The sequence below is a fragment of the Gobius niger genome, assembly GCF_951799975.1.
Source record: "Gobius niger genome assembly, chromosome: 7".
NCBI classification, from domain to species: domain Eukaryota; kingdom Metazoa; phylum Chordata; class Actinopteri; order Gobiiformes; family Gobiidae; genus Gobius; species Gobius niger.
Window position 1 is genome coordinate 22,011,352 of NC_136858.1, and position 18,178 is coordinate 22,029,529.

At 40.7% G+C, this 18,178-nt stretch overlaps 2 protein-coding genes across 2 annotated transcripts in view; one reads left to right on the forward strand and one right to left on the reverse strand.

Moving 5' to 3' along the window:
- The window catches only part of wipf1b (WAS/WASL interacting protein family, member 1b), a 170,815-nt gene that overhangs the window by 54,302 nt on the left and 98,335 nt on the right, over nt 1-18,178 (forward strand). The gene's annotated exons all lie outside the window — the stretch shown is intronic.
- The window catches only part of LOC306965747 (contactin-associated protein-like 4), a 55,758-nt gene continuing 41,750 nt past the window's right edge, over nt 4,171-18,178 (reverse strand). Inside the window, exons 11-24 of the mRNA XM_079560281.1 lie at nt 16,212-16,318; nt 15,365-15,484; nt 15,055-15,255; nt 14,830-14,992; nt 14,595-14,722; nt 14,293-14,463; nt 11,591-11,809; nt 8,888-9,127; nt 7,382-7,609; nt 6,013-6,146; nt 5,791-5,878; nt 5,468-5,683; nt 5,315-5,386; nt 4,171-5,186 (exon numbers count right to left, since the gene is read on the reverse strand). Coding sequence (XP_079416407.1) covers nt 4,987-5,186; nt 5,315-5,386; nt 5,468-5,683; nt 5,791-5,878; nt 6,013-6,146; nt 7,382-7,609; nt 8,888-9,127; nt 11,591-11,809; nt 14,293-14,463; nt 14,595-14,722; nt 14,830-14,992; nt 15,055-15,255; nt 15,365-15,484; nt 16,212-16,318 — 2,287 coding nt within the window. The 3' untranslated portion in view covers nt 4,171-4,986. The remainder of the gene's footprint in view (nt 5,187-5,314; nt 5,387-5,467; nt 5,684-5,790; nt 5,879-6,012; nt 6,147-7,381; nt 7,610-8,887; nt 9,128-11,590; nt 11,810-14,292; nt 14,464-14,594; nt 14,723-14,829; nt 14,993-15,054; nt 15,256-15,364; nt 15,485-16,211; nt 16,319-18,178) is intronic.

The following is an 18,178-nucleotide window of genomic DNA, read 5'->3' on the forward strand; positions in this document are numbered from 1 at the left end:
AACTTAAATGCAGAGCTGTCATGAAGAGAACCCCCCCATCTGTGCTGGTAATGAATATGTAGTGCTGCGAATCTGACACTCAGCGGAACAAGATGTCAAAACTCAATGTGATAAATGTTTCATATCTATATAAATGCGTGCGAGACAAGTGCTCACTGGATTGTGCTTTTGTAGTGCATTAAAGGGAAAACAATGTTTGGAAATGTCCTGTATGTGAAGGGCTGGTTCAAACTGGAATCTCTGTGGATCCTGAAAACAAACTCAGTGCTGACCCACCCATTCTGGATGGAAACAATAGATTAAAGGCAACCTACGTAGCGTGCACTCCTAGTGGTTTTTGAAGGTACTACAATCACAATTCTTGGACACAAACACAAGTTTTGGATATACCGGCACTCTCAGACTCCAGGAGGGCCTCACAAGGACTTTGTTCAATGTCAAGTGCTGGGATTTTGGTAGTGAGAGAGTCCTTTTATGTTTATTGCAAAATGGTTTTAGCCAAAGCTTTGCTATACAATTTGATTTGAATATGGTTACATCTAAGAAATACAATATTTACAACAAAAAAAGTGAAAGTGCCCCTTCGAAAAAAAACAAAAAAACCTTTGGCCAGTCAGTCGTTATGTCCAGGGCGCTAAACTGTGGAACTCCTGAAACAGGACTTAGATCTGGGGGCTTTTAAAAATGAACTAAAGCACGTTTTAAAAAGCGCCCTAGTGTGCAATAATTTTTAGATTGCATTCAAATGTTGTAATTAATGTTCATGTACATGTATTTTCCAACTGTTTTATATTGTAAAAGCCCTTCTAGGGACGGACTTTGCACACCATACAGGACTCAAAATGACCTACATTATGCAATAATGCTAATATGCAACTGCATATGACTCTGAATAAGAAGTTGAAATTATAATGCTGGAATAACACTCTCATTCTGATGCTCTTCCAAGATGAGGATGTAAATGTAAAAAAAACACACGACAAAAGCATATAGTTCACAAAGAGGCATTTGCAAATCCATTATTCATGTTTCCAAGGTAACCATAACTATTACTGTATATTGAGTTTCTTCTCCGCAATGTCCTCTCTCCAGACCTGTTTTATTTATTTAGTTCTTTATGTTCCTTTCACACTATGCAAATGTATTTATTTACAGAGCATCTTTTTCGGCTGAAATGTCAAAATGTCTCTTATGAGACAGGCGGTCACACAAGGACAATGCAGTCAAAATGCCAACTAGATAAGGAGTCTCGGATGTGCTAGATATCACTGTGCGAGTAGGGAGTATTTTGGACAGTATTTTTGGACAGTGTATAGGTCAATTTTTAAACTCTGTGACAACAAAATAAAAGAAACATTAAACTGACCCTTTTTTTTTGCAAGATGTGGAGTTGAAGCAAAATAAAGTTCAATGACAAATGCTATGTTCCACTGTATCTTATAGTGATATAAGATAACATTACAAATGATTTATTCTTTCACATAAACTCCATGTGAATTGTGTTAAGCATTTGTATATAGCCCAGTATTGTTACAGGAGTTGCAAACCTAAAAAACAACCCAAACACCAGACCAACCACTGCTGACACTTCATTACCTTAATCGTAGATGCAACAATACAAGTGATAAAAACAACTCAACTTTATTGGGTGTCAGCTTTTCAGGCCCTATTCTGGATTTTCTCCTTGTATTTGTGAAATAAAATGTGTTTTGTCCTGCAGTATGGGGTAAAAAAACACATTTGTGAAAAAAGACCTTTGTGAGTTGTGCTTCCGTTAAGCCTTCAGGGGAAATAACATGAACTAACTAAGTCTAATTGTTGTCATTTACATTACTGTGCAAGTGTAATACCTGAAAGTAATGAAACATGGGATGCTAATGTGTTGGTAAGTTGGCACTGAGGTTGACTAGCACATTAAAATGTAGCCTCTCTCTTCTATCATTGCCCATAACAAGTATGTTGTAATTGCACCAAATGTGAAGTGAAGAGAATTCACTGAGAGCAAAGTTACTCTTAGAAAGGAGCAACTGTTGCCACCGCTTGTGCAGTGTCATCGAAGTCCCCTCGCCATATTGCTCACATGACTCCGCCATCTGCAGCCCCGGCTCGGCGCGATGAGGAAGAGCCTGGAGCTGTGAGTCAAGGAGAGTTTGTCTGAGCCACTTCACCCCTTGTCCTCCCAAAACCCCAAGCCCGACGAGACCGCTTACATCTGTCACTGCTCCAGCACTTACAAGGGCGGGATCTCGACACGCGGCTCCGAGCTTGTTTCACATCAATAAATGTCACATTCATATTCTGTGGGCATTATGCGGCATGATTATGATGGATGAACAGGAGTTTGAGTGCAAGAGAATGCAGAGTTGCTTTGGCTGCAGACTATAGAGTTTTTCTATAGGTGGATAGAGTAACCAGCACATTTCTCAATTAAGAGTGACCTGGCTTAAAACTCACTTTGAAGTATAAGTAACTAGTCATCCAAATATTTGTAGAAATATCTCTACTTAAATTGCATCTCAAAATTGCTACTGCACTGAGTACATGTTTGTGTACAAGTCAGATTTGCCTTAGTGACATGAGACAATGAAATCATTTTTATTGAACACACAATAGCAAGATAGATTAAAATACTTCAGATTTGGAAGTTTTTGACACCTAATAGACTTATTCACAATGGGAAGGGTAACCAAATGTTTTACACAAGAGAGTACTGCAAAAATAATATTACTCTAATACAATCAGATTCAATATTATGATAGCATACTGTATGTACAAATGAGTATAGGCTCGAAGTGCCTCTGAGAGTTGATGATTTTGGGGTAATTTCTTTATGTCAGTGCTTCAAAGACTTAAAACTTGAAGCAGAATCGGGCCTGTTAATTATCTGGACCTCATGCTGCCTTAAGATGAAGTGTCAATATACAGCGCTTGCTTCACTCAATATTTATAATGTTTATGGAAGGAACATCAAGAAACGCTGTGTACGGCAAATTCAACTTTACCTCCAAACGAACACTGAACAAAAGTTATTTTGTTGAACTTTATGAAATAGATGAAGCTGCTGGGATGAAGGTTGCACTTGTTGTGTTGGTGCGATGCTATAGCCTCCGGACTAAATTGGGATATAGTAATTATATACGGTAATCAACACTATTCTGAGTCACAAATAAAAGAGTTTGTAAGAAATACATTGACTAAGCATTTGCTCATGTGCAAAAATGAATAAGCTGAGTAATGTACACATTTCTTACTCACAGTCTCTTATTTACATAATTTGTGGCCCTAAAACTGCAATCCAGACCATTTCAATATGTCCACAGATAGCTGCATGTTATTTCCAGTTTGCGCTATTTAGCATCAGTCTTAATAAATAATAAATGACCCCCTAAGTAAATAATTGTTTCTTCTCTGTGGTCTACATCAGCCTATCCCACAGTGGTTCCAGAGTTGGTGTCTGTGATTCTCTTCAAACTATACATCTACTGCAGGCTCCCCTCTCGTAATCCACCTTGTACTGAAGTGATTATATTTTACTGCTTGATGCAACATCAGGGCAGAGACACTCCCGCTTCATTTGATTATGTAACATGATGATTATGTATTTTGACACTTATTTCTGTCATGTCAAAACCAGTTGCAAATATGGTTCCTTTATAATGAACAGTTATTAGTAACAGGGACACATTCCCTACAGAAATGAATGCTGACAGCCTCGTCTCATGTAAACGAAGACAAACCATGTTCAACCAGAAGAAACATATATTACATCGGGACATGAGCGGGGCCAGGCAAGGCTACAAAGAACCAGAGATTCAGTAGTCAAGTCTCGGACTCAGATTTGTGACTCATTTTCCAAGTAATTTCCGGGACTTGTGACTCGACTCGACCATCAAACTGAGGACTTGTGACTGGACTCAAACATTTGAGTTGCTGAGGGGCAGTTTCTCGTGCCTCGACCGGAGGTTCAAGTATTCTGACTTGAATTCTGACTCGATTCATTTTACTCCACTGTCCTTGATACAAATAAACAAGCTCTAAAATTACACTTTAAGTTCAAAGGTAGTTGAGTACTATACGAGCTCAGACTTAAATTTAATGACTCACATTTTGACATTCAGAATTTAAACTTGAAAAGCCGACTAGGACTCAAAAAATGGAGTCCAGCTATACCCACAACTCATCCCAAATCTTACAGCAGAATGGCAAAGTCTGAGAGAAAAAACATCAAACAAGATGCTGAAGATTTATACATGAGAACACACACCCAAGCTGGGAATATTTTCAACCATGGTCAGCTTAGACGATCCAGGAATAAAAAGTCTTGTTTGCTCAATGGAGAGCGATGCAATACAATGGTTGAAGGGGGACCTTGAGTAATGTCATCACTTTAGTAAAATGCTTGTTTTTTCTGTGCCGGTGAGGCTCTCTAAAAACTGTTCAAATTCAAAGACATAAACAATAGATGTGAATATTAAATAAAAACTACATTATGTGTGTGATGTTCAATGTGAACAAATGCAGCTCATTCCCACACGGTGCATGTGATTGCTTTATACTTGAAAACAGCCGCTGGCATTCCCATACTTAGTTCACTTTATTTGAATTGCACATTATTATTATCTGTGCTGAACAATGCGGACGAGCACTTCCATCCTCTCACCATTTCATGTACATTCATTTTTTCCCCATTAAATACAATCACTCTTTTAGTTTCAAACAGTTCAGGATACAAAGCGTGACTTTGGACATTGTCATAGGATACTGAAGTATTTACAAGTGCACAAAGAATATTTACACACTATAAATTCATCACTCTGTGCATCTATGTACAGTCTGTAGAAAAATACAACCGCACCAAACTAACAGCGTCTGTTTTTGGCTTTTCCCAATTTGTCCATTCAGAGCAGAGGTCTGTTCAAACAGAGATGCTCTGAGGTTTGTCTCTGTACTCGAATACGATGGGGTCAGCACACGGTCAGCTCGGGGCTAAATAAAATATTCCTTGTGGTTCTCACTTGAACCAGAGCTTTGAGAGTTGTTTTGGCTGCTGAAAGGCAGCTCTGGGCAGTCGTCTGGTTTTACTGTTTTCACATCCTCACTCCGACACGTCCATTTCCGCCTGTATAAGAGCCGTGCCATTATGGCTAAGGCAGACAGGGTCACGAAGATCACCAGTGCTATCACTCCTGCAAACAACAACAGCAGATCAGGTTTGCTTACTCATTTACAGCTGTCAAGGCAAGATGGGCATAGAATTAAACATATTAAACAACATATTACAATATGATGAGGGCCAAAAAAGGTGCTGCTGTACCTCCAATAAGGGCTGAGTCACTCTTGATGGCATTTACTAAAGGTTCACCCATTTCCACAGATCCAGACTGGCCTGCCATCCAAATAAATTCAACATTACAACAGTTCAGGGCAGAAGCATAACAAGTGCTGTAACATTTATTATCTCTGATACCTGACAGGGTGTGAGTGGTTTCAGCTGCAGCAGGGCCTGCATAGGTGGAGCCACAGCGGGACTGGACCAGAGGGCCAGTGATGGTGGTGGGGCTGGTGTCTCGGTGAAGCAGAGCAGCCTTGAGAGGACTGATGGAGTTAAAGCGAACTGCAGACAAACAGCCTGTAAAACCTGTGGCAGCAATCCGGACCAACTCTGGGTCTAACTGTGAAGTATCTAGAGAAAAAGAAAATCCTAATAGAAACTGAAACACTGTAATTACAGGTAATCCTCTCTAAACCACATCTAAGCAGGAACTTATTCGGTGCTTGAATGTGGTTTACCTTGCACTCTGCCCAGAACCACTGCCTTTAGCCCATTGAACTCCACATCAGAGGAGACGTTAAAGTGCTCTATGTTGTTCTGGTCAACCTACAAAACAAAATGTAAATGTCTCAAAGCCCAAAAAAACACAATCAACCCTTTATATCCACACCATTTTCACTGCATTTGTTATTACTATAAGCTAAAGGTCTTCAGAGATGGAAGGAAGAGAATAATATTACCTGTAATGTGACTCTGTCTCCATCTCTGTTGACAGTAACACTGTGAAACTGTCCATTAGCCAGGCTACCCACTCGGCTCCTCAGCACCTCACTGACCCTGCTGCTGTCCAGTCTGTAGGCCACCTCCAGTTTACCTGCACAAAGAGTATACCATCAGCCCAAAGTACATTAAAGACTTTACATTATAGACATGTAGAAGCAATCACATAGCTGGCTTGTGAACTTGTTATTACATTGGATTTAAGTTTAACTTGTTTCTGGTCAGTATTGGCAGCAGCTGTTGTAGTAATAATAGATGTGCTAAAGAAGCATGTTCTACTGCTGATGTGTACATTTACTTTACTATATGGGGAGACGGCTACAGTTTTTGGATGGAGAGAAAGTCCTGACCAGCAGGCTACATAAACATATTAGAGTAAGCTATGTGAGGCAGAAAAGCTGGCTTTAGGAATGTATTTTTACAAATAAGACACAAGCAACTTGCTCACTCTACTTTTCCCCCAGTAGAAAAGTGTTATCACCCACAAAAACCTGTTCCAGGTGCCAAGCATTTAATGGGGTGCCTCGGTTTAAAAACAACCACCTGCAGCGCCCACATCACCATGGTAACTCTAATGACCGCAGGAGACCCCTATCAGCTTTCTTCAGGCTCACTTATTACAGTAAAACAAGCTCCTGCAAGCTAATACCCAATCTAACCTTTTTATACGAGGAATGTGACTGTTAGTGTATATTGTAGAGCAGTGTTTCCCAACCAGGGGTACAGGGACCAGGGGGTACTTAAGCACTTAGCATGGGGTACTTTTTGTTTTATTTTTTCAGTTAGAGGACAGGTGCCAATACAATTCTATGGGAGAGAAACAGTTTTTGAAAGAAATTTCCAAAAAGAAAATATCCAAATATTTTCCCTGATCATCATTTGATAGACAGACTGGATTCACAAACCTGCCACATTATTCTTATGGCTGGAAGTCCTTTCTACTGACCCACATCACGCACATGTTTTTGAATATTGTCACCACTTTAGAACGCCTTTATGAGGAAATAAATAGACCATAATTCATATATGCTGAAGAGATGACTTTGAACTTTGTGACAGTTTTTGTTTCATGTGATTTGGCCCAGGAAAGACATAGAAATTAGCAATAAAATAAGACGAGTAACCTGCATTTTGAGCGTTACCATTGTTACCGCAATGGAGCTCTTTAGAATGTTGTGATGTCACGAGAACGCAACCTATACACAACTAAATACCAATAAATCTGATTTTAATGGATCGTTTTCTAAATGATTGGCTGCACCTTAGAGTTAAGAGGTGCGCGAGACAAACAGAAGTTGTGAACCACTGTTGTAGAGTATAGGTGCTTACTCTGTTTGTTAAGTAGCAGGGCCATGTACTCTCTGTAGTGGGAGCTAATGTACAAGAGTAGAGCCGGTGTTTGAGCAGTCCTGAAGCTCAGTGACACATTTTCTGCTCTCAAGCTGAAGTCTGAGTGGACAGAGAGGTGCACAGCAGTGCTCTGGTTCACAGCTCTCTCTGGAGACCCCTGAAAACTGTAGCTAATGGATGTGGATGATTTGAAGCTCGCTGACACCTCTGCAAAGAAAAGAAAACATCACAGTGTTATTACGCAAAAATCCAGATGACATGTTCTTTGTTCACTCTAAACCCTTTCAACGAAAATGCCTGTGGAGCTGGAAGCTCAAGGACAAACAGAAACATGATCATTTATTTCAAATCCAATTTTACTGAACCACTCTCCATGTATAGATGCAGTTTTTCCTATGGAAGCAAACATCTGGATCGTGAGAGGCAATATATACATATACATATATTTAGAGTTAAAACAATAAGGAAGCCCTTTAGATGTGTAAAGTGAATGTGAACACTGGTGGTACAGCACATAGCACTGAAAACTGTAAAGTTGTAGTCCTATCTGGTCACTGAGCATGGGTTTAAATAATTTTGAGCAGTTTTGACAAGTTTAAATTTATTTTCTAATTTGACCTCGAGACCAGTGGTTCTCAAACGTCATGACCTGCCCAGAGCCACTGACCTATTCAACTTATTTCATTACACTTTCTCTGACTTGTGTTAGGGTAATCTCTCCTGATATATAAAAAACTAAATGAATCATGAAATGTGTTTTATTTGGTGGGGACAGTGCCTGTTAATGAATACACTCATGCATGTAAACACGGCACACCGGATTGAAGTCATTGGATAATTTGCATCCATTGTCCCACACTCACTCATCCTGGGCTATTGTACATGTTTTTAGTGGTAGGGGAAAGAGAACATGCAAACACCACACAGAAAGGACCTGTCCAGGTGTGAATTGAACCCAGGACCTTCTTGCTGTGAAGCACGAGCGCTAACCGCTGCGCCACTGTGCTGCCCACTGAATTAAATGCTCAAAGTGAATAAAGAACTGAATCTTGACTCCTCAAAATAACTCAGTTGATTCATTTTCTGAATTGGATGGTGGTAAACAACACGCACACACATATTTCAGGTGTAACAACCTTCAAAGCCAGCATTCAGTCCAAATAGGTTTGGTTGTTGTCTAGATATTGCAGTTGCTAATCACGTGGCTGTGGCTCTGACAACCTCTAATTAGAAAGACACAAAAAGACTAGAAGCTGTCATGTAAAAGAGCTGTGATTTCCGTGATGTACAGTTGCTGTGGCAAACCCAGCTGGTAGCGGCACTAATTATCACCAACATGTAAATATCCTGAAGTGAATGTTCTTGAGATGAGCTAAATCACAGGAAGGGGAAAGTCACAAGTCCAAAAGTTCAGCATTACCACTTTGATTGTGACAGTAATTTTCTGTGAGTGACTGAGCGGCTGGTGTGTGCATCTGGAGGTACCTCGGTCACAAAAAGCTCCAGTGAATGCGGACTGAGAGCAGTCGCAGTGGAAGCTGCTGGGCTGCTCCAAACAGCGGCCCTGGTGTTGACACAGGGAGCCGTAGCTGCTGCAGTGGCCCGGACAACCTGCCTCTACCCCCGGCGTCATCCTCGCCCGGGCCTCCAGGTCCAGAGTGACTCCGTTCAGCTTTAGAGCACGCACACAACCCCTAAAGCCCTTCTGTCGGGATGCTGTGCCTCCTGAAAAAGGGACAGAAAGTCTATTTTTCAAAGCCTGCCGTAGCAAATGTGACTTTGTATGTTGATTTTATCTCTGTGAGTAAAACGGTGTTCCAAGCAACAAAGATTTAAAATAAAAAGATACACGAGAGATCTAAAGTCTAAATCTTGTAGAAAGAAGCTTACAAAAGTGAACCAAGTCTCCACATTTGCAGACAGACACACTCGTGGTAATTGAAACATTGCAATGATGGGACCTGTCAGAGGCACGACTGTGAGGTGATATCAAATCATTGTTACCGCCTTGCTTTCAGCGCTTCAACTAAAATAAAGATTTGTCGCTGCTCGTATACTGCATTTTTAAAAAACAGTGGGTGATGAAACCGTACTGAAACGGAAAAAACAGCAGGTGGAAAGAACCAAGGCGCTGACTTTTATTGGCAGCTTGCGCGCTCACGGAGCACCATGTGGATTGTTGGTATCTCGAAAGTTGGCGAGCTGTCAGTCTTCTTGACAGTTTACTTGTCCTTCTGGCCTAGCTGACTGTGACTGAAAAAACACATTTTTTATTCCCAGGTAGAACGTGAGCTCCAAAAGTTACTGTTTATAGTTTGGTTTTAGTGCCCTCATTGTGTGCGAAGAATACAAAATCATAATAGACCAAAAAGGGATTCATTTCCGCATTTTGGCACGAATCAATAACAAACGTATTTCTGAACATTACAGTAGATGTGTGTAACGCATAAAACAAAAACAAAAAAACCTAAAACAAGTCAACGTAATTTGTAATGTTGATGTGCATTATACAGTGGAGATGCAGAAGGAAAAATATAATTAAATAAAGAAATCTTAAATGCACCAATACACTGCGTTCCAAATTATTATGCAAATTGTATTTTTGTGTCAAAAAGGTTAACATTTTTTTTTTTTAATGAAACTCATGGATGGTATTGTGTCTCGGGGCTCTTTGAATCACTGACATTAATCTCAGAGACCTGGGATGATTAGTTGTCCGGTTAAGCCCAGTTAAGGGAAAAACTACTGAAAAAGGATATTCCACTTTATTAAGCAGATCATCATTTTCAAGCAATAAGGGAAAGAAAAAGGGTCTCTCTGCTGTGAAAAGCGTGAAATGCCTCGGTCTAGGTATGAAAACCTTCGATATTTCATGAAAGATTAAGCGTAATCATCATACTGATAAGAGATTTGTGGATGATTCAGAGCACTCACACTCGGGTTTGTGCAGATAAAGGCACAATATGGACGGTTTCTGCCAGACAAACACATCAGATTAAGAGAACAGATGCTACAAAGCAGTATACAGGTATTTGAAGCTGCTGGTGCCTCGGGAGTCTCCCGAACATCAAGGTGTAGGACCCTCCAGAGGCTGCAATTGTGCATAAACCTTCTATCCGGGCCTCCCCTAAACTGTTAATTGAAGCTGATGAACAGAAACGGCTGCAGTGGCTCAGAAATACATGAAGATTCATTTTCAAACAGTCTTGTTCACTGATGAGTGCCGTGTAACCCTGGATGGTCAAATCAATGGAGTAGTAGATAGTTGGTGAATGGCCACAATGTCCCAACAAGGCTGTGACGTCAGTAAAGAGGGAGCGGAGTCATGTTTTGGGCCAGAATCATGGGGAGAGAGCTGGTCAGCCCCTTTAGGCCCTTTCAGACTCCATGAAGGTGTGAAAATGACCTTTGAAAAGTATGTGGAGTTTCTGACTGACCACTGTCTTCTATGCTACAAAAAGAAGAGCCGTGCTTTCCCGAACAAGATCATCTTCATGCATGACAACGCACCATGTCCTGCTGTAAAGAATACCTCTGCATCACTGGCTGCTATGGGCATAAAAGGAGAGAAACTCATGATGTGGACCCCATCCTCCCCTGACCTCAACCCTATTGAGAACCTTTGGAGCCTCAACAAAAAAAACGTCTTTGAGGGTGGGAGGCAGTTTTCATCCAAACGGCAGCTCTGGGAGGCTATTCTGACATCCTGCAAACAAATCTTAGCAAAAACTCACAAGTTCAATGAATTTAAGAATTTTGAAGCTGCTATCACACAAGGGCTCCTATGGTAAAATATAGCTTGACCTGTTCAGATTTTTTTGATTGAAATAACTTTTGATTTCAGTAAATATGACCTCCTAATGCTACAAATTCAACAAATGACCATTTTCAGTTAATTACCAGCTTTAAAATGTATTGAAACGATGAGTTGCATAATAATTTGGAACAGTAGATTTTGAGGTTTTTACTATATTTATTTTTGAAAAAAATGCTGTTATCACTGGGAGATTTTTTCGACCACATTTAAATGATCCTCTACCAGACTTGAGAATTATGCTGACTCTCATTTGAGTTGACAATTTAGAAAATCTTAGAAAAATGTCATTTGCATAATAATTTGGAACGCAGTGTGGAGTTGATTTTCTAAGCAGTTGGCAGTGAGTCTGCGTGTGTCTGCCGCCCAGGTACCTATAAATAATTGGCTGTTGAGTTGCAGGTGGATGTGTCCGTCAGCTGGAGCCTCCTGAGTGGCAGTGGGCAGCTCATCCACTTGGAGCGAGGCCTCCTTAATATTTCTCTCAGCTCGAACCCGGTGCCACCTGTCGTCGTTCAGTGGGGCGCCTGCCTTCACTCGCACCTCCAGTGGGCCATTTCCAACGTCAAAGGAAAACAGGACCTCATTGTCGGCTGCAAGGAAGGAAAACAACTCTTACACAGCCTCGTATGCAGCAAAATGAACTGCAGTGCGCATTTAACACCTTTATGTTAGGACTAAACTGCAATAACTCAGATAACGCCAGCTACAGTGTCTTGTCTGTTGTGCTGGAATTGTCTTTCTCACATCCTTCATCTGTCCCTTGTTCCCCACTGCACCTTCTCAGGGCCATTTTTGTTTTGAAACTGACTGCACATTGGAGAAAAAAACAACCAGAAATACAACAGGCAGTCTGAAGGTGCTCTGATCAGATTGCTTGTTCTTAAATCATGTTGTTTCTCCTGCCGTGGCTTTGAAGATAACATTTTTTATTTCCACTATATGTGACATCAAGTAGTTAGTATGAAGGCTTGGTATTAACACACAATTTGCAAACAAGGCAAGAGTAGTGCATTGAATTAAACACTAAATACACTTAGACGGCAAACAAAATAGAGAGCTAGCTAAACTAAATAAATGTCAAGCCCTGTCATAATATCATCATTGAGATTAGTGACGTCCACATTCATTGCTTCACTTGCTCTGCTGAAGGTCTATTTCTGAGTTTTGTATTCTAAAGCTCTAAAGCTTTTCCTCACTGTCACTGTCAGTCCTGGCACGCACTAACTCTGATGAAGATGAAGCGGATTGGAGCAGAACTGTCGACGCACTGAAGAGAAGCTTTGATTTGAAGATACATGGAGACGTTAGTGATGCAAACAGCTGCTGTCATCAGCTCACTGACATGGTCATGGAGGCTGCCAGCACTGCATTCATGGCTTACGCCCACCATCAAGATGAGGATACAAAGCCCCCCTACCCCCGTATTCTGTAACCTTACACTAACACCTGCTCTAGTCTTGTATAGTGCAAGAAGTAAGGTAGCAAGTAAGTTAGAAATGAATTACTGTATATCAACACAAAACAAAAGCACAACCACACCATGATTTGTGAAGCAATTTCGTAAAGAATATATATCTTTTTATAATTCTAAGTTATAATTAAATATATCAAATGATCTTAACTCTTCACCTTATTACAATGATATTATAACTAGGGATGCTCCGATATGATATTGGGTATCGGCTACAAATATCTGATACTGAACCAATACCAGTTTTGGCTCTCAACGCCTTAAAACAAGCTAAGATAAGCTATGAACCAGGAGAATTCATTTGCTGATTTGGTTTTAACCTCCGCAAATGTATTCTTGATCGCCACGCTAGCAATAGTATAGTAATAGTAACGCTAATGAAAACTAATCAAGGCTGTGTCAGAGACTAGAATAGTTATATAGAAATATATAATAGAAATACCTAAAGAAGCCTAAGACAAGAAAATAACCACTGCTGAAGCCAAGTGTTTGTTTATGTGAGTTGTTTATATTAATGTAACCTAAAGCTTGTCATATACCCAAGAATAACTAGTGAAGAAAAGTCCAGTGATCCTTGTTAAATATTTATCCATTAGTTTATCAATAGATATAATTGATAATTGATCTGTAAAATCATAAAATAGGACTCAGACAAAGTCTCTTTTAAGAAAGGTATAGGTATAGGTAAATATTGGATATCGGCAGATACTCAAAACCCAGTATTGGTATCGGTAGTAAAAAAGCTGGATCGGTGCATCTCTAATTAAAACAGGTTAATGAACACGAGGAGCAAAGCGCAGTTCTGCAATAATTCTAGTAAAAACACAGAGAGAGCGGTATAGGGCTGCAACTAACAATTATTTTGGTTATTGATTAATCTACAGATTATTATTATTATTATTATTATTTTTTTAATTAATCAATTGATCGCTTGGCTGTGAAAGGTGTGTAAAAATGTATTTTTTTCAAACTTTTTACCACATAGAGCTTAAGTGAAGATATGTTGATAGGAGGCGTTTAGTGCTAATTCTGGTTTGTTTAATTACATTTTTGCTCTATTTTATACCAGAAAACAATTTATTCTTTCTTAACTATTTCAGTAATCGTTTAGTTGTCTATTAATTGATTAGTTGTGTCAGCCCTACAACGGTCTTTACTCACGTACAAATTTTAGATGAACATTCAGCAAAAAGTTGGGACTCAGCAAGTCAGTTCCACAGTGAAAAGGTTTTAAATAAGTGGTTGCCATATAAGACTGGCATAATATTGGCCCCCTTTACTGAGGCAGTGTTCTTGTCCATAGCCTTGTTTTTGATGTGGGACTGAGTGCTTTTATTTTCATTGATAGAAAGCAGACTGTAAATCAACTCTCATGAGCTCTTAAAACAGCAGCACTGTCTATAGGAAAAGGACCAGCGGCGAAGAGCCTGATTTTTATGAACCAGTCACAGCGACTACAACGCCAATCTTATACTCACAGCCCTCCAGCGGAGTCAGTAGCCATGTGAAACCTCAACTCTTGGGATCATCCTGCTCTCACACGTCATATCGAGCATCTGAGCCAAGTCCAGATTAAATATCTTACCTCTGGGTTTTACTTACAGCTGAGTTCAATCCGAATAAAGTCTTTGATGCCCAAGTTTTCGAGGAAGACCCCAGAGGATGAAGTAGTTTTAAACAGGAAGGAGATATCCGCGCTCAGCTCTCCGTGGAATGTGGGAAAGTGAAGGTAAGAAGTCTCCTTGTCAAAGAAGGCTGCATTCCAGATATTTTCTGAAAATAGTTTTAGATCGTAATTAAAATCTAAATCCTGAAGGTGAACCTGCAATTTTGTTGTGTACTCTGTACTCAGATTGTATATTGGTAAGTCAGTATTAGAGGGCGCTAAGTATGACAGGACTCACTGTCTCCATGGCAACGTAGCGGCCCAACCTTGTAAGCGCCTTCAGAGCCGGGGCGATTGATGTCCCCGAGGACCAGGGATCTGACCGGGAGGGTCTCCTTGTGGGTGAGGAGGCCTGAATCATTGGTCCTGCACGGAATGATGTAAGAACAGATACTTCTGACACTACAATCAACAGCCACGGTCAGAGTATTTACATTAAGAATAAAATAGATACAGAAATAACTGTATACTACCATTCAGCATGGTCTGCGTCACAGTTGCAGTGATGCCTTGGATCCAGACACTTCTCCTGCACACCACAGGCACACTGCTGGCTCCCGGGTTGAGCCCCTCCCCAATAAGTCTGCGCCTGTCCCCGCGCTGGCCCTCCAACCCACCAGCTTTGTGGATAACCATCTAACGGGAAAGACTTTCATTATTTGTACAACAAATAAAAATGCTAACTATTGGCTTTCTACCTTGTGAGTTAAAAAGTCGGGACATCTTGCAGTGATAGGCCACTTCCTGCTCGCAGTGCTCTGATTGGCTGATGACGGCAGCCAGCAGCTCTTCCTCAGATGTGTACTCAAAGTGGGCCAAGTGCTGCTTCTTACCCGGGGCGGCTCGGACTCTGGTCAGCTCCGTGTTGTTGTGCTCAATCACCATCCACGTCTTCACGTCTAACAAACACACACCCGTTTAAACTGAGAGCCGCTTACACAGCAGAGACGGGATCAAAAAGCCCGAGTGACACGGTGCATGAAGCGTTTGTTTAGCTATGCATGCTACCTGTCATGTTGCAATATATGAGCTGCGGTTTGATGGGTCCGCTGCCATCCACATCAATGTAGTAGAGGCCCGACGTGTTGCCTTTGTGCTTGTACGCCTCGCAGGACTGCTCATGTATCGCTGAGGAGGAAAAGATCTAAAATTAATAACATTCTCACGCACGCAGTCAGTTTACAAGACAACAACAAGAGCCGCTTATTCTCGGGGAGTGAGACACGAGAAGTTTGCAGTTTTGTTGCTGAGCGGGCCACAGGAGTTGTTGAGTTAATCATACAAAAGCCTCAAATAGAAAGCTCCGACTTTTGTTTTGTCTTTGCTTTTTGTCAGGCATGCTAGGTGAAATTCCGAGGAATAAATTTGAGTGTCTACAAAACCCCGCTCATCATTATTTCAATATACAAAGTATCGAAATAATTGCAGCCTTTGCCATTTGTTTATTCCTCTCTAGTTGCAAGTTTGATTCAGTTGATTGTGTAAAAAACACCAGCATCTAGAGATCGGTGTCAACTTCAAGTACATCAGCCGTTACATTCGAGATGTTTTAAATTCCCACAAAACGAGACACTTTTCTTGCGAGAGTGGTGATAGAGAAGCTTGTTTTTCTTGAGGCCTTAATCTCCTGTCCGTCACTTGGAGCTTGTTGCTCACATAACCCCGGAGATAGAGAAGGGATTTGATCTAAGCCTGACCTCTTGCCACAACAACGCCTGCGGGGACTGGGAGTTGAAAGAGCCCTGAATACACACACACACACACACACACACACACACACACACGCACGCACATACGGGGCCGACACTGTGCAAGGTTTGATCGAGCCCTGATCAGAGTGCATTGTGGGTCTTACAGCTGTGGCAGGTGGCTCCGCTGTAGCCGCTGCCTGAACAGTTGCAGTGGAAAGTGCTCCAGGACTGACTACAGCTGCCGCCATGTTCACAGAGACTGGGAGAGCATCTGCGCGACAAACAAGACAGACAGGAGAATTTCACAGTATATACGAAAACAATATACAGTATAATCTGGAAAAAAGACCCGCAACACAAGGGGAAATCATCTAGAACCTACACTTAAATATAGTTCCCTTCAAACCATTTATTTCGGTGATTGAAGTGATATAGGTTTCGTTTCAAAATGGATGAAAACATGAATAATACAAATAAAGGCTCCATGATTTGGGAAATATGACCATGTCGTGGTGTTCCTCTGCAAAGTGCATTAAAACTGTATAATGCACGGATCCGAGATGTTTAATCCGCTTATACAATGGTCCCACAAACTGAAACTGTTCATTGTGGCCTGTTTGCTTTTTTTTTTTTTTAAGTTTGGGGCAGGAGTTACTTTAAGTTTTAAGGTGTTTTACCAGAAACTAGTTCCAGCTCAAATGTTGTTGTTACTATGGAAACAGCTGCAGTAGAGTGACATAAAACATGATTTCACTGATGCCGGACTAACTGTAGAGTTCGGGAATGTGATGTCACATCGCTAAGCATTATGGGAGTAGCAGAAATTGTAAACTAATGGAGATTTTAAAAGTTGAAATACTGGAGTTATTGTTCACATTAAAACACTTGGACGCTACAGTGTGCTAGATTGTTCCACAAATTTTTTCTCCACTTTTTATGCTGATTTTAGCTAATGTTACTTAATGGAAAGAAATGTATGCTAACATCTGCAAAAATGGCCGATCTACATGGTAACTGTGGAATTTCCCGAACTCTATTAACCTTATTCCGCCCCGCCCACTTTTAACCCTTTTTGCTTTGTCTCGGCACGTCCGTTGTCCAGACATCACCGGTCGAGCGCAAAGCCCGTTCATTCAGTGGAGAACGAGGGAAAATGTTCGCCGCTCAAATTTGATGTTTAGTAGATTGATTTGTGTAAAATATCCAATGTTGCACCGACATGTCAACACTGCACCGTTTCTCTGCGCGGCCTGAAAAACGTCTTTGTTTTCGTGTAGTAGCTGACTTTATCTGGACTTCTCCAGTCCCATGTTAACTGATAGGAGAAAAAGGGCGGGCACAATTCACGTGAACTTCCGGAATAAGGTGTATACAGTTTTAACGCCCCCCAGATCAGAATTGAGTATTGACCCAGACCATGGTATAATGATGCCTGAATAATTGCAGTTTCTGTGTTTTGCGAATCACGATAATTAAAACTACATTTACGATTACATTTTGATTAGCTGTGCAGCCCCATTCCAAACTCACATAAAGATAACTTAGACATAATGTGTTTTTTTGTGTGACAATGATGATCTAAAGATGCAACAGTGGTTGGCGAGCAGAATAAGACAAAAATCTCAACTTGCCAAAAAGTGACTTAGGTGATTATACCACGACACTGACGATATATATTCTCGTTCCCGTATAATGTACGGTTTCAGCAAATGTCTTCAAATTGAAGTTCTTATCTTCTGACCACTAAAGGCTTTTTTTTTTTTTTGCCAACATGAATAATTCAGTATCAGATACGAATGATAAAAGACGGGAACATCAGACACAAATGATGCAAATATGCAAGAGAATGTTATCTGTCTTTCAGTGGCAAAGCTCACAAGAAATCTCGGATAAAAACGCAAAGGCAAAATTGACTTTGGGTAACAGATCCGGGCAGACAACTAAACTTAAACAACAGAATGGTTTTCAAAAAGTAAAGTAGTAGTTTCAAAGCTTCTCGGCTGAGAGGGAAAAGACAATCCTAGATTATTACTTTATGCAAACCTCCATTGCTATGCTTTAGCACTATTAATACACCGTGAAAAGAGGACATACTTCATTCATAGCGGCACCTCTGCAGCTAACTGATCTG